This window comes from Pelophylax lessonae (genome assembly GCF_965119305.1).
Source record: "Pelophylax lessonae genome assembly, chromosome: 4".
Classification (NCBI taxonomy): Eukaryota; Metazoa; Chordata; class Amphibia; order Anura; family Ranidae; genus Pelophylax; species Pelophylax lessonae.
The window spans coordinates 50,982,816-50,998,703 of record NC_138771.1 but is presented as its reverse complement, the minus strand read 5'-3'; the positions used below and the strand labels follow the sequence as shown (position 1 = coordinate 50,998,703).

General features: G+C 38.0%; 1 protein-coding gene across 3 annotated transcripts in view; it reads right to left on the bottom strand.

Moving 5' to 3' along the window:
* Window positions 1-15,888, bottom strand: part of ACAN (aggrecan) — a 186,094-nt gene that overhangs the window by 91,808 nt on the left and 78,398 nt on the right. For all 3 annotated transcript variants that reach the window (XM_082256051.1, XM_082256049.1, XM_082256050.1), the window contains exons 2-5: window positions 14,093-14,169; window positions 10,108-10,491; window positions 1,989-2,163; window positions 1-59 (exon numbers count right to left, since the gene is read on the bottom strand). The exon at window positions 1-59 is cut by the window's left edge and continues 69 nt beyond it. In XM_082256051.1, coding sequence (XP_082112177.1) covers window positions 1-59; window positions 1,989-2,163; window positions 10,108-10,491; window positions 14,093-14,162 — 688 coding nt within the window. In that variant the 5' untranslated portion in view covers window positions 14,163-14,169. The remainder of the gene's footprint in view (window positions 60-1,988; window positions 2,164-10,107; window positions 10,492-14,092; window positions 14,170-15,888) is intronic.

The window sequence follows — 15,888 nt, the reverse complement described above, 5'->3', positions numbered from 1 at the left end:
CTCCGGGGAACATTTCTTTGTCACCATAGCAGGGTTCACGTGGATTATGAATTGGATACCTGTAGTTAGGAATAAGATGATCAGCTTCTGTTTCCCCTCTATGATAGATCTTCACTATGAGAAACAACTTTTTAGTGCCTCTTGTTATTTTCTAAAGTTTTAATAAATACCCCCTCAAATGCAAGAAATTATTGACTCATGTTTTTGGTACATTAGGGAATATATATACATATACAGCATATATACAGTATAAAAATTTTGATTTTGAATTTAGGGAAAAAGAAAAATCGAATTTTTTAATTAGATAACAGAAGATAGGTGGAAATGTTGGGAACATGTACGTGGATTTGACAAAGATAATTTTTTTTTGTTTTACTTTGATTAAATATATGTCAAATGGGATTAATGTCTACACAGGGGACGCAGGAAACTATCCCTAATGTCCTAAATCTGTCCCTATCAATTTCAGTTTCATTTGATTTCCTAATTTGACGTGAACCCACTAACAGACCCTGTGTAAAACTAACTGCATTGGTGTTTGACAGTGGCCATTCTTGAGACACTAAAAACATCAGTGGAAGAGGAGTTAATTTGTAAGTAGGGCCCTGATTCACCACCAGCAACAAACATGCTGGCCAAGGGCACCTCTCACCATCCTCCAGTAACAGGAACGAGATAGGGTACCACACACCAGTAACGTTAGGGAACTACCCCACCTTAGTCACTCATATACTCCTGGTCTGAGGCCCACCTCCAGAAATAAAGGGATGTTCATGCCTTCACCCTTTTTGACGTCTTACTGTTCCAGTGTACCATGGCTTGCTTTTACACAACTTCGCCTTTGTCCCTTTACATTTGACGTCAGCAACATTGCACATTTCAAATTCTACTTAAACATAAGTATTCCGACCTGCACTTCCAGTCCTCACTGTAGGTCCTCTTTTGACGGGATCTCCTATAGGGCCTATATTGGGCCTACCCCAAGGGCTTCTTCCTAGAACCACCTTTTCCCATTGACCTTTACTCTTCTGGCCCTAGGGACTAAACAAGCCAAACCTACAGTATCGATCGAAGGGAGAGGTCTCTTTAAAAGGGGCACTAATCCCCACTTACAAATTAGCAAATTCTCCCAATTACTGCATGGGGTAGGGAAATAGGAACTGTTGATACACTGCAGATGATGTTTAGTGGGTATTAAAAATGTGTAAATATTAGAGGTTAAGGCTTTTGCATCACTACTGCAATTTACTTCTATAATGTTCAAGATGACTAAGATTAAAAATAAAAATGCTTTATAACCAGCTAGTAGTGGTGAAGGAGTGAGCAGCACTGTTGTTCTTAGGTATGAGAATAATAGCGAAGTGTAAGAAATAAAATGAGAAAGCAATGTTGGGGGGGGGGGGGCTCTATGCAACATTAGCTAGATTGTGGAAAAGATTGGGGTCCCAATAGTGTGGGGAGGTTGGGCAGATGGCTCATTACCTGTGCTCTCTGTGAGATGTCCACCCACCTGTGGTTAACTTTACACAATAGGGTTGATTTAATAAAGGCAAACAGGCCTTCACTTTGCAAGGGAAGGTGCACTTTGCAAGGCAATTTTCCCCAGTGCATACAGAAAGTGGTGAACGTTTACCTTGTAAAGAATACCCAATAATGTACAAGGAAATCAAAATGAACTGTATTTTTGCTTGCACATGGTTGGATGTTGGACATCAGAAGAGCTTCACCAAATTCACTAAACTCTGTGGAAGATTTCCTTGCAAAGTGCAACTTCCCTTGTAAAGTGAAATTTTTTTAGTAGGTCAACCCTAATGACTCAAGTTGTGAACAAGATTGCCTGTCGAAAGCAGAAAAAAATGACCTTTACTAATGTTTTTGAAGAAGGTATTTTCTCGCGCACTTATTGAGATAAATTGCATCAGATTCTTAGATGTCTAAAAGCCAGAAAATGATCATAATGATATAACAAAGATGATGATGCTTCTTACCTCACTGTCTGATCAGAAAGCCAGCCTGCATCACATTGGTGATAGCCATCATCATAGGCTGACTGGAGTTGTTCAGCGGTAGCAATGACAGCACTGTTCTGTATACAAGCTTTTTTGGCATTCTCAAAATCCAAAGTGTATCTTGTGGAGATTGCTCTGTAGTGGAAAACGATCCCTAAAATAAAAGAATAAAGAAGCATAGATATATATATTAATTTGCATTAAAATTACATAATCTATAATGAAACAATGCTATAACAATATCAATAGCACTTTGGACTTCATAAGATGTTATTTTCTAAAGTTCTAAATTTAAACTAGAATTGGAATGAGCAAAACATTTTTTTTGCCATTTAACTTTTATTTTTGTGAAATTTTATGTTATATTTAATATTGTAATACCAACTGTGCACCTTTCGAGTCCTTATTAGTTAACTCCAAAGCTACCAAAGGCTCTTAAGTTGGCAAAACATTAGTCAAAATTTGGCCGGTTCAGCAGGCACCAGATGAATTTCAATCCATGTATGGACTATGAGGTTCTACAGAAGTCAATCTACTGATTGACTTCTGTATGACCACCCTGTCAGATTTTTGCCGCTCGATCACTGCTGCAGGCTATAGCCTGTAACGTTGATCACTGTATTCTGATGGCGGTGAAGTCTCCCTGCTGTCAGAAGGCAATAGCTTAGTGGGGAGGATTTCCCCATCCATTTCAAATGTGTGAATGAGGGAATTGGGTTAGTTGGTTGAATGAAAAAAAAAAATGTATAACATATGGACTGCCTTAGTCCCACACTGGAGTGCAGGCTTCCCATCTGTTTGCTTTGTGAATTCCAGTCATAGGATGAAGACTACCTATTTAAATGACTTAAATCAGTCTAAGAAATTGGGGTGAAGTTTGGGACAGAATAACACCAATATACATGCACAATTAACCCAAAGGGAAGCAATGATTTCTCAAGTCTTTAATGAGGAGGAAGAGAAATCAATGTCCAGAAAGTAGGGGTGTAGGTTCTAACAGAAAAGGATCCAGGCACAAAGAAGTAAATCTTTAAGGGTTCCAAAGGACCTCTTTATAAATTTACTAAAGTCAAAGTATTCACTTAAAACATCCACAATTTGGGAAAATTTAAAGAAAATATACTGCTTCTTCTTTACATGCAAAGGTAGTTTGACTTCACTTCACACTTTAAAAAATATGGGCTCCCAACAGTCACACAGTAGGAAATAGGGGCAGCAGAGACGCCGCCCCCCCCCCTATCCATGCGTTCGGCCCCCTAATCTACATGCTGGTCACTGTGCATTAAAAGGGGGCACGCTGGTCTCACTGCAATGAAAGGGGGCATGCTGGTCACTGTGCATTGAAAGGGGGCACGCTGGTCCCTCTGCATTGAAAGGGGCACGCTGCAATCACTCTGCATTGAAGGGGGCACACTATACCTTGATTACTGAAGGCCCCTTTCACACTTTTCTGACCTCAAAGTCACACAATTTTTTACAGCGTTTTTGCCGCAAAGCAATGCTTATTACATTTTTCTGTTTGTGCCCCCCCAAAAATTTTGAGCACCAGCCGCCACTGAGAACAACAATCACACAGTATGATATTCAGGGGCAAGTAAAGCTACCTTGGACTTGAGGCTGTATTCAAGCCTTTTGGGTATGCTCTCTATATATTTCTCAAATGTGACAATCCAATGAAACAATCCTCAAAGGATAACTAAACCCAAGACCAAAAATGGTGGCTGCATTCATTTTCATTTTTTCAAAATGTAGCAACCCAGGGACAGTACGTGTGTTATTTGCAGGTTTACCAGGTGAAAATAAAGCAGAAGAAGCTTGAAAAAAGAAAAAAAGAAAAGAAATGCAGCCAGCACATCTATTGCTAGTAATCCGGAATATAATACATTTTTGATTTTGGATTTAGATATACTTTAATTTACTTGAAAATAAATAAATGTATACAAAGAAAGATTTAACAGTATTGCTGGATATATTTATATAGTATATGTAAAGATTTGAGGACTTTAGCAGAAATGAAAATAGTCACAAATCCAAATAGTTAGAAAGGCACATAGCCCATCAAGCTCAATCATCATACAAAAGAAAAGAAGTCTTTGAATTTACAGAACCCTTAATTCTTGGTTGACTCTAAGGAAGACAAAAAGCCCCCAAAACGTAGTTCTGTATTTGAATGATAAGAAACCTGATTGCATTCACTAGGCCAGTGTTTCCCAAACTAGGTTAACAGTAAACACACACACACACACACACACATTATTGGTTGAACTGGATGGACTGATGTCTTTTTTCAACCTCACTAACTATGTAACTATGTAAGGTTGGGGACCCAAATTGGGTTGTGGATGTGTTTGAGGTGAGTTCCTACTTGACTGTGTAGCCTAGTTTGTCCAAGCGGAACAGTAGACCTTTGGTATTAATCCTCGTCTTGAACAACAATAAGGTAATATGTTCTTATTTGGGTCCTCAGATTAAAAAGTTTAAGTACAACTGCCCCAAAGTATTAAATAACTGGATCAACATTCAATTATGTATATCTCATAAATGTAACTAGACTTTCATTTTTTTCTTCTAGGAATGCATTAAACTGTTTTCTTAGGCTATTCAAACCTCTAGTCTGCTATTTTTCAGCTCTTACTGTAAAGAATACCTTTCCTGTGGAGGGATTAAACACTGATCAATTTCCCCCCCCAAAGCATAATTTTAATTTATATTTATTTGCATCTTTTTCTCAAAGTCTTGTGGCCAGCCAAATATATCATGGGTTGTTCCTCTTCCCTTTTAGTGGCCTTAGGGAGAGGGGAACATCAGGAAGTGGTCCTTACTACTGCACCCAGGCTGTGTGATGATGCTTCCCCAGAGGTGGATTTAGGTCGGATGCACTACAACCTGGGCTCAAAACCTGAACTGTAAGCATCTGAAGGTCACAACTGATGCTAGTGTCCAGCAGAATAAAACGAACATTTTTAGCATCCTTAGACACCACTCAGACATAGTTGGCAAAAAAATAAATAAAAATAACACATAACGTCTCTGAACCAATAACAGTTAAGAAAGTACTTCTTTATTGGTTAGCCACCTGTGCAGAACAAAATCAATTGCTTTAGGACAGTCCAAAAAAAATATGATTTTGTTCTTACAATAATTTATTTTTTCATTAAGTCTATTGGGGAACACAGGAATTAAGTAATTGTTACGCATTTTAGTTATGTGATGCTACCTACTATAGGTTTGGACACTGGCAAACAGAATAACCATTGAAATCAAGCCTCATATAACCCCACCCCTAACTGTCATGCATTCATTTTAGATTCAAGCAGTATATAGGGCCAATAAACACAGAAGGGTGGGGCCTATGTCCAGTGGACCTAAAGAAATAGATTTTACGGTCCTTTAAAAAATCGTATTTTCTTTTTTGTCCACTGAGCCACATACCACAAAATAATTTAGCAATTCTTAGACATTTAGGGCATACAAATATAGTCCAACTGGGGGGTTGACAACAGCCACTGACAGATCTAAGATAGGACTAGGAACCATTTGCAACAACCAGATGGACTACTGCTCAATTCTGAACCAGAGGTGAAGTTCTGTGCAAGACAAGGAAACAGCTAACATCACAGGAAAAGTCATGGAGGATCAAACCAATATTCAGAAAAGGAAGCAATTTGCCTGAAAAGAGGACTGACTACTTCACCAGCAGGAGCTGTGAGTCAAGAAACCACCAACAGCTGGCCTAAGGATGAAAAAAAGCCAAGGCTTAAACTTCTGAACCTAGGCATTGGGGACCAAAAGTTCCAAAAAGAGTAGTAATGTCTAGGACAGCCATGCAATCTTGTATAAGGCAAACAAGATAGAAAACTATCTAGAAAAATATGAATATGAATGGAATAAAAGTTCCCTAACCAAATCACTAGGTGACACAAAAGAAACCCTAAAAAAACCCAGAAAGAAACAATACACCTATCACATCTAAGAATTGGTAAGCTGCTATATAATAAACGCATTATTTGGGGTTTAATACCACCTTAATTTCCCTTTAAGAAATTTTATATTCCTGCTTGTACTGAAATTAAATGCCTGTTTTTCACTCTGAGAAGAAAATCTAGAGGTTTAAGATGGATGTAAAGTGGGGGTGGAGGCTTTGACGATTGTAGCTTCAAAAACAGTTCTGCAATGCCTGATCCAATAATTTGGTCCATAGAGGCTGTCATTTAAACCCATAGCATTTTATTATTACCAGACAAATGGATCTATAACCATTCCTATAAAAACCCAATAGGAAAAAAAAAAAAAAACAGTAGAACTACTCTACTCCATTGTAGAAATGTTTACTATAAAGTAATAGGCCTGTTTTATATTAGATTTTAAAGTACTTCAATAAATATCAGCAAACTATAAGCAGATATATTAAGGACAGGATGGTGTGTATTTCTCCTCTAAATACATACTACCAAGGATTACTAATTCTACATGGTGAGTTTGTGTGGGACAGCAGGGAAAACCCTGCCCCTCCACAATGAAAATTGGGAACATTATTTGGGATGGAGTTGTCCTTTAAAACCTACAGAAAACATACCGTTGTTTTCATTTCAGTTGCAATTATTCATATAATGATATTTGCAGTAACTAAATTATAATTTTGCCAAATTCCAAATTTTGAAGGAATATAACTATTGCATTTTTCTCTTACACTAAAGATTGATATCCTTCATCTCTGACTGTTCGTCGTTATACTACACATATTGTTTGCTAAAAATTCTTATTAGAAAATGAATTTATGCAACCTTGTATGACCTACAAGGAAACACACTACTTGAAATGCAGATTTTTCAATGAGCCTAATGTCCTGGATGGTCTAATAGCTATTTGGTGCCAAGCTTGATACCTTGCTAGTCACATATAAAGGTTTTATAATTTATCTTGACATTTGCCTTAAAGGGAGCTAGTCAACACATAAATTGAGAGCAGATATTTGTGTCACTAAAAGTAAATTTTAGATGATATTGCCCTTTGCAGTATAAGAGAATAGTCACTAATTTACTATTTTATGGAAACAGTGATTTGGTAAATACAAAATAGCAAAATCAAGAAAGAGGGTACAGGAAATAGTTATAAAACAACATTTAGGCTGCTCCCTGAACAATGCCAAGTTGGACAGTAGGCTAGTATCAGAGATGTATAGTAACTAAGTAGAACTACTTCACTACTGTACTTAAGTACCCAAAGGCGGTACTTGAGTAGCAAAATTAAAAAAAAAAAACTACTTGCAATACTTAAGTACAAAAAATGTTGAATACTTTAGTACTTCTACTCAAGTCACTTTTTGATCAAGCACTTCCACTTCTACTCAAGTCACTTTTTGATCGAGCACTTGTACTTTTACTCAAGTATGGGTTTCGAGTACTTTATACAACTCTGGCTAGTATACCAATGAAGGCAGGACTACTAAAATAAATATTTTCAGAAAACACTACAAGAGGTAGATGCAATGTATTGATTACACCTTCCTCTGTTATATCCATTGTGAAATGTAGCACTGAGAAAACTCCTCTATTAGTGTTGCCATACCGTTAGCGTCATTCCCTATGTATTCATTTCAATTAAGTATTTGGTGCACCAGAGTGGTTATTTAATAGCATAATCCAAAGAGCAACTGTGTACCAAAACACATGACCACTATTGAGATATCAGTCTATTAAAATGTAGAGTGGTTTAATAAATCAATGTGGTTGAGTTACTAAAGGAAATAGACTGTTCACTATGCAAGGGAATTTTCCCCAGACCATGGAGTATGAAGTGTAGCTCTGCTGACTTCCATTTCCTTTCACACGATTGAGTATTATTTGCAAAGTGAAATTTCTCCACACTTGCTAAGTTTGAGGGTAATGTCCCTTTCAAAATGAATAGCCTATTTGCCTTTAGTGAATCAACCCCAATATCTCATGTTCCATTCTAGCTTACTGCATGGGTGAACATGATTAAATAAGCCAACCTGTATGGGAAAGTAGACTTTCTCTTTTTGAAAATAGAACGTTGACCACCTGTGTATGGCAGCCACACATGTAAAACAAAGAACCGCTTTGACTCAGAAAGTCTCTCAACACATGGGCAGCTACGTGGCAGATGAGGTTCAGTATTGAGAAATTTAAAAAAATGCACTTGGGTATCAAAAATACACATGCAAAATACACATTAATAGGGGCTCCCCTTGGAGAATCAGTGATGGAAAAGGATCTGGGGGTGCTTGTAGATCACAGACTTAGCAGTAATGCTCTTGAGTATCACACATGGGGGTTGGGCAGCTACGTGGCAGATGAGGTTCAGTATTGAGAAATGTAAAAAAATGCACTTGGGTATCCAAAATACACATGCAAAATACACATTAATAGGGGCTCCCGTTGGAGAATCAGTGATGGAAAAGGATCTGGGGTTGGTTGTAGATCACAGACTTAGCAGCAGCATGCAATGCCAACCCATGGATAACAAAGCTAGCAAAATACTGTTATCCATTACAAGGTCATACATTTCGGATATATAGCAATGATTCTACACCTTTACAAAACACTGGTTCATCGTCATCTTGAATATTCAGTTCAGTTTTTGTTATCAATCCTCAGAAAAGACATTGTTGAATTGGAAAGTGTTCAGTGAAGGGCAACAAAATGAATAAGAGGGGTGGAGGAGCTCAGCTATGAGGACTGGTTACGTAGATTACAGTGAATCACCCTGGAGAAGAGGCACTTAAGATGGGATTGATTTCAATGTACAAGTATAACCAAGGTGACTTCAGTAACTAAAAAAAAAAAGTATATTCTAAGGTCACTGAAGAGGACACGTGTCCATGATTTGAGGTTAAAAGAAAGAGGTTTAACCTTGGACAGGGCTGCCGTTAGAAATCCCAGTGCCTCGTACAGCCTACATGACCCGCTGTCCATCCTGAAGCGATCTCTCACACTCTGCAGCAGCTTAGGGGAGGGAGGGGGGAAGAAACCATCAGCACTGCTGGAGGTGCACATGGGGGGGGGGGCAGAAGAAGGGGGAAGGAAATTGTCTACAAGAGGGTCAGTGTGGTGGGGGGCGGGGGGGTTGCATTTACTAAAACACATCCCCTGTAGTTCCCCCCGTGCAACAGCTGAAAGCTGCTGGAAGGGAGTTGAGATAACGCTGCTGCAGGGAAAGCCATACAGGGGATCTGTTCCTGTATCCCTCCCCCCCCAATGCACCGGTCACTTGTTCTTGTCCGTGATCCAATCCTTATGAACTTATGGGGCCCAGTACAGGAGGACTGGTGGTACCCCCTTGTCAGTGACCCTGACCTTGGATTGGGGAAAGGGTTCTCTACTGTTAGAGCAGGTAAAATGTAGAACTCCCTCCCCCAGGAAGAGGTACTAGCTAAAAGTGCTGACAGCTTTTAGATGTCTTCCTCAGGAAGCAGAATATACAGGGCTATGGGAATTGTTATTGAGGAAAAATCGCACACACATATAGATTAAACTGGATGGAACTGTGTCTGTTTTTTTTTTCAACTTTATAAAGTATAAACTTATAAGGAATGTGAGAAGAGTTAAAAAAGATAAATAATCAGATGGGGCTAGCAGAAGGTATTTTTCAGATAGTTGAAAAAATAATATATATATAAATAATAATAATAATAATAATATATAAAATAAACATACACATTGCAGGAAAAAATATATATATTTGGCATTTACCAGAAAACAAGCAACTCTCCAGCTTGTGAATTCAAAGTAATACAAGAACGATCAACAACCAACATCATAATCACATATTTACCCTCATTTTTCATTTCAAAGCACAAAATTCAAGTCATCACACACATTACATGGTTCAGAAGAGAGCTCATTTATCCCAAAGGTAATTCTTTATCAATTTTTAGCATGGTGTCAGATTTTTATGTATGCCAATGACAAGCTTTCAGTCAAACTTCTGACCTGAATGTCCATTTAATAAAATTTCACTTTGTAATTTTGACATTCCTGAAGCATTAGACACCACCACTTTTCAATAAATATAATCTTAAACAACCTGTATTTTAGAATAATCAAGAAAGAATTAATCATGAGTGAATAAACTTTACCTTTTACATTGAGTTTGACTGTATCTTGGCTGTCTTCGATCCCATGCATGATTTCACAGCGGTAGACTCCTGAATCACTGGACAACAGGTTTACAATTTCCAGACTGACATCGGAAGGGATGAGAGGATAGTTTGGTAAAGTAATACGTCCTTTGTAGGCTTCATTGACACGAATTTGGCCATCAGTGGCCACCAGTAAGACTGTTTCACGTCCTTTGTTGTGTCTGCTCCATTTGATCCGAGGGGATAACGGTGTTGTTGAGGGGGCCACGGTCAAATGTTCCACAGCATTGATGAAGTAACAGGGGATGGTGACTGAGTGTCCAAGCAGAACATTCAGAGGAGCCTCTTCGGGAATACTCACACTCAGTGTGTTAACATGGTCTAAAAATACATGAAAGACAAAAAAACATTCATTATTTGGTTAAATGTGTATTCTGAAAGTTATTTTTTATTTTATTTTTTTCAAATTCCTTTATTGAATACAAAACTGTATACAAAGTACGTTTGGGACAGAACTCGAACATATCACAAGATACATCAGAATAAAGTGCATAAGCAAGAACCATAATAAGGAAAAGCCAATGCAAAAAAGAAAACGTAACAGTGGCATCATCATCATGAGCAAAGTAAATAACCCAAGTAGGAATTGTCATGAGACGTGAACCGTATTAAGAGTGAAGATGGTATGTATAAATCAATCAGTAACTTCATGAAAGGTTACTGATTGAGGAAGGGTTACGTTTACGGTAACTGGACCATAAGGTTCTTATGCTGAGAACATGCATATAGAGGGTATAGACATATGGAAGGGGGAATGGGAAAAGGAAAAGAAGCACAGGTGGGGTCAGGAAGGGGCAAAGTAAGAAGGAAGTACAGTAGAGCGAAACATAGGGGAGGACGCTTGATGTACAGGTAGTAGAGTCCTGACAGATGGCGGGGGGGAAAAGGAAAATTCATCCCGTGCGGGCGACCCCACCCCCCAATCAGACAGTAGGCGAGCTGGGGGGACCATCCAGGGCTTGGCCTTTGGCAGACAGGATAAACGTGTTCCAGCACGCCCATGTTTGGGTGTACTGCTCCCTTCTACCCTGTGCAGTAAGTACCAGGTCCTCCAAATCGTTGATCCATTTGACTCTGCGTAGCCAGAGTGAAATCGATGGGGGGAGAGGTGCTTTTCCAGCAGAGACTAATGCAGGATTTAGCCGCATCAGTGAGGTGTCTGATCACGGAGCATTTGTACCGCTTAGGGGCCACGCCCGTGCAATGTAGCATGAAGAAGGCCGGATCATCCGGAATGACACGGTCCGTCATCAGCTGGGCGATCCTGCGCACCTCCGACCAGAAGCTCCGAAGCAAGGAGCAGTGCCAGAAAATGTGGGACAGGGTGCCTCTTTCCCGCTGACAACGCCCTGAGAGTTATTTTTATTTGCACCTGCACAAATTTACTTTTTGAATGCTTAAGCCTAGATATATGGACAGGCTTAGGATTAGAGTCTAAAGTAATAAGGCCACTTAGGAACATATTTGGCATTTCTATTCTGGTGACAAAGCTTGACTTGCCTTATTTTCCTCAAAGAGAGTTAAAGTAGAACTACAGTATACGGAGAACCTTTTTCTTTTAACATTTTGGAGAGTTATAACCCCTGTCAGATTTTCTTTTTGTCATCTGTGTCCCATTGCAGAGTCCCTTCACTTCCTTTCACATAGCCAAAAAAGAAGTGGAAGACAATCCCTGGAAATGAAGAGAATTCCTTGGTGCTCCCCCAGGTCACCAGAACTAGTGTTGCCATTGGAAGATTTCCCCTCTATTACTTTTCTGGGAACAACCCAATGTTTGGGATTTTCTTTTACGTTTACTTTCATTTTTAATAATAATGGTAAACAGGATAAATAGAGAGGTCGAATCTCCCTAACAGAGGCACAGGCAGCAATAAAAAAAAAATCTGACATACGTTCTAATCCTTCTCCACTCCATCCAAAATTTAGTTATACTTTCAATCATGAGGGCTCAACTTGTGGCCCTTCAGCTGTTGCAAAATTATAAGTCTGTTATGCCTTTGCCTTTGGGAGTCATGCTTGTAACTCTCAGCCTTATAATGCCTCATGGGACTTGTAGTTCCGCAACAGCTGGAGGGCCACAGATTGAGCACCCATGCTTTAAATGATGACAGAAGTGATGAATAACTTTTATAAATTTAATCTCTTTTTTCATTAAATTTTAAAGTAGTAAAACAAGGCAAGAAGTACAAAAGTTGTACAGTGACACAAGGGTCTACAATGGAGATTACCCTTCTCAGGACTCCATGATATTAAACATGGACAGTATGAGGGGACATAGACACCAGCAACATCTAAGACATTCTTAGTCATTGGTTAATATCTTCATGTTGGATGTTCCTGTAACAATATCTGACCAAAGGTTCATAAAAGATAACCAACCAACTCAAAAAAAAACTGACCAGTGTTACTATTTTACATTTTGTTAAATGGAAGAAAAGAAAAAAGGATGGATAAAGGTATGAAAACGGTAAAGGGTATTGGGAAATAGGTAAAGGTAAAGGATGAAGGAGAATATGAAAGTAGGGGATGAGACTGGATAAAAAAGTTAAAGGGAATTTCTATGGGAGCGGTCAGGGAGTGGCAGGGAACTTTCACCTCTCCCCACCATGACCAAGATGGTAAGGTGTTGTATTCACAAAGATGCCCTTTCTCTAAATTCTACTGAGAGACAGAACATAGTCCAAGAGGCAGAAGCAGTGGTATGTGGACCTAGCCTGTCTTATTCTGCTGCTAAGAGGGATAACCTTTATACTGATGGTTCAATCTTGATCTTGCCAAAAATTGGTTTCTATTAACCTCCCTGGCGGTATGATTATGTCAGGAATTACATACCAAAAGCGGTACAATTGTTTTCATGGAAATTTGGTGTTATGTATTATAGGCCTACAATTCTTAGTAATTACTGACTTAAACCTGACCAAAACAAGACTCTAGTAGACATCCCAGATGTGATAAATTTGAAACACAAACACGTGAATTATAATCAAATCAATAATATTATTTTATTATTTAATATATAATATATATAATAAAATTATATTATTGATTAGATTATAATTCATGCATTATATATTATAGATATATGTGTGTATATATATATATATATATATATATATATATATATATATATATATATAAAATATATAACGCATGAATTATAATTGAATCAATAATATAATTTTATATATATATATATATATATATATATATATATATATATATGCATATATTTATATATGCATATATGCATATATATATATATATATATATATGCATATATATATATATAATACAAAATGTGTTTTGTGTTTTGTGCAACGTTTTTTTTTTTTTTTTTTTAGAATTTCCCTCCCTAGTTCCGCTCCCATGCAGCATTGCTGCTGCAGGGAACGGAACTAGGAAGTGATCAGACCGACGGAGGGACGAAGGAGCGGCGGGACTCTCGGCTGGCGATCTCAGCAATGAGAGATCATCGCTGGATCGCCAGGATAAGGTAAGAGAACACCGCTGCGCTCTCTGCAATCCACCCCGAGCGTGACTCGGGATTACCGCTCCTGATATGAAAAACCAACCCCGAGTCACGCTCAGGATTACCGCCTAGGAGGTTAAAGCAGTCAGATTTTTCTTGTACAGGGGATAACAAAAGGCTGAGATCAGGAGACATTTGAAAAATTACACTAGTTGCCTTCATTGACATTTTTTATGATTACACAATTAGTTTTAATTGTTTTTTTATTTCTTTTTATTATTATTTCTGCCTGGAGTTCAGCTTTATTACTGCTGGGACATAGAGGTGGCAAGTATAAATCAGCCTCTATAAAATCCGCACCACATGATAACTTACAACTGCCTAATAAGTAAGATTATATACTAAATAAATATGATTATAAAGAAGATAGAACCTATTAAATTTAAAGCTCACCTGAAACTTCCACGGATATTGCTGCAGCGATGACACGCAAACACACGAACACTAGCAGTAAAGTGGTCATAGTTTACCTGTAAAATAAAAAAAATTATTGTTTGGTGATATCTTCTAACATTTTAGGTTATTTTTTTTTTTAGATAGCTTTTTATATTTAAGGTAGACGGCAAGTAACTACACATAGTATTGTCTTATCATGGATAAATATTCTTCAACATTTTAGTTTCACCACATACACACTGGGGTTGATTTACTAATGTTTACTTTGCAAGGGAAGTTGCGCTTTGCAAGGGTATCTTCCCCAAAGCTTTATAAATGCGGTGAAGTTTCACGTTGCAAAGAACACCCAAAAATGTGCAAGGAAATTTAAAAAAAAAAGCATTTTTGCTTGGATGATGGAAGTCAGCAGAGCTTCACCTCATTCACTAAGCTCTGGGGAAAAATTGCTTTGCTACGTGCATCTTTTCTTCCAATGTGGGTGCCCTATTTGCCTTTAGCAAATCAACCACACTGTGTTGTGACTTCACTGTATTCTACAAATCGATTTAATATATTGCAGTTCACAAATCAGATGAACTCATACCTATTCAGGTGACCTGTTTCATTTAACATTTTACATTTATTACATGTTATTACATTTTTCTTCTCAAAAAGTACGGCTTTTGAGACGTAATTGATGTTCTATTATGCTTTTGGAACTGGAAAGCACAAATAATACATGTCTTAACCAATAGTGAAATTCGATTTAGGGCTCGTTTACAATAGCAATTGAGGGACGATAAAACACTTCTGTTTAACCTAATTTTTACCCACCCCAACCACTCCCCCTTAGCAGTGGTGTACACATGCCATGGCTGCAATGATTTTTCTCATGACTTCGGCAGGAAATATACCCCTGTAGATTTTGATGGGTGTAGCGCCTGCCAAATGCAACCTGTGCAGGGATCAAGAGGTAAAGCAGGCGGTGATTATGCAATAGTAGTGTATAGAGAGAAATAGCCACACTCCAACTTGAAGGTGAAAAATATAAAATCTGTTTTATTCATATCCAAAAAATAAAATCAATTCAAGGTGTATCCATAATACAGTCAGAGACAAGAGATGGGCGCATAATAGTTGACGCGTTTCACGGATAAACGTCCGCTTAGTCGTAACCATTATTATGCAATACATCATCAACCCGTGTCAATTTCACACTGAAAAGCATTCCGAATGTGCATAACTCTTCTAGGACCAAAGGAAGTTTGAACCTGCCCTTACAGTTGCTGAACAAAGTGGTTATGGCATCAATTTGTATTATACATGTAAAAAATGAATTGTGTCAGTAGTAAAAAGCCAAAGCCCACAGCAGCCAGTCAGTTTTCAGGTGAAAAATAAATGGCATTAGGCTATTTCCTGTGCTGGATGAATGTTCTTCATTGATTTAAAACAGAAAATACCATAATTGGACACAAGATGGTGCTAAGTGCCATGACCATTTCCAATAGTACTTAGCATCATCCAGTGGCCAAATGTGGTATTTTCTTCTCTTAAATCAATGCAAAACATTTGGTCAGCACAAGAAACAGCCTAATAACATCTGTTTTATTTTTTGCCACATTTGCACAAAATGAATGTCTGTGCACTTTTGCTGGGTGAATTACTATGCATATTTGTTATACATACACCGTAAATTGTCAGTCCTAATCAGAAAAAAGTAAAGTTTATCTAAAGTGAAAACCTTTCATGTGTAACTGAAACAGGAATAGAACAGAAACCTTTGATCGGGGACAACTGTCGAATAGAGAATGTTG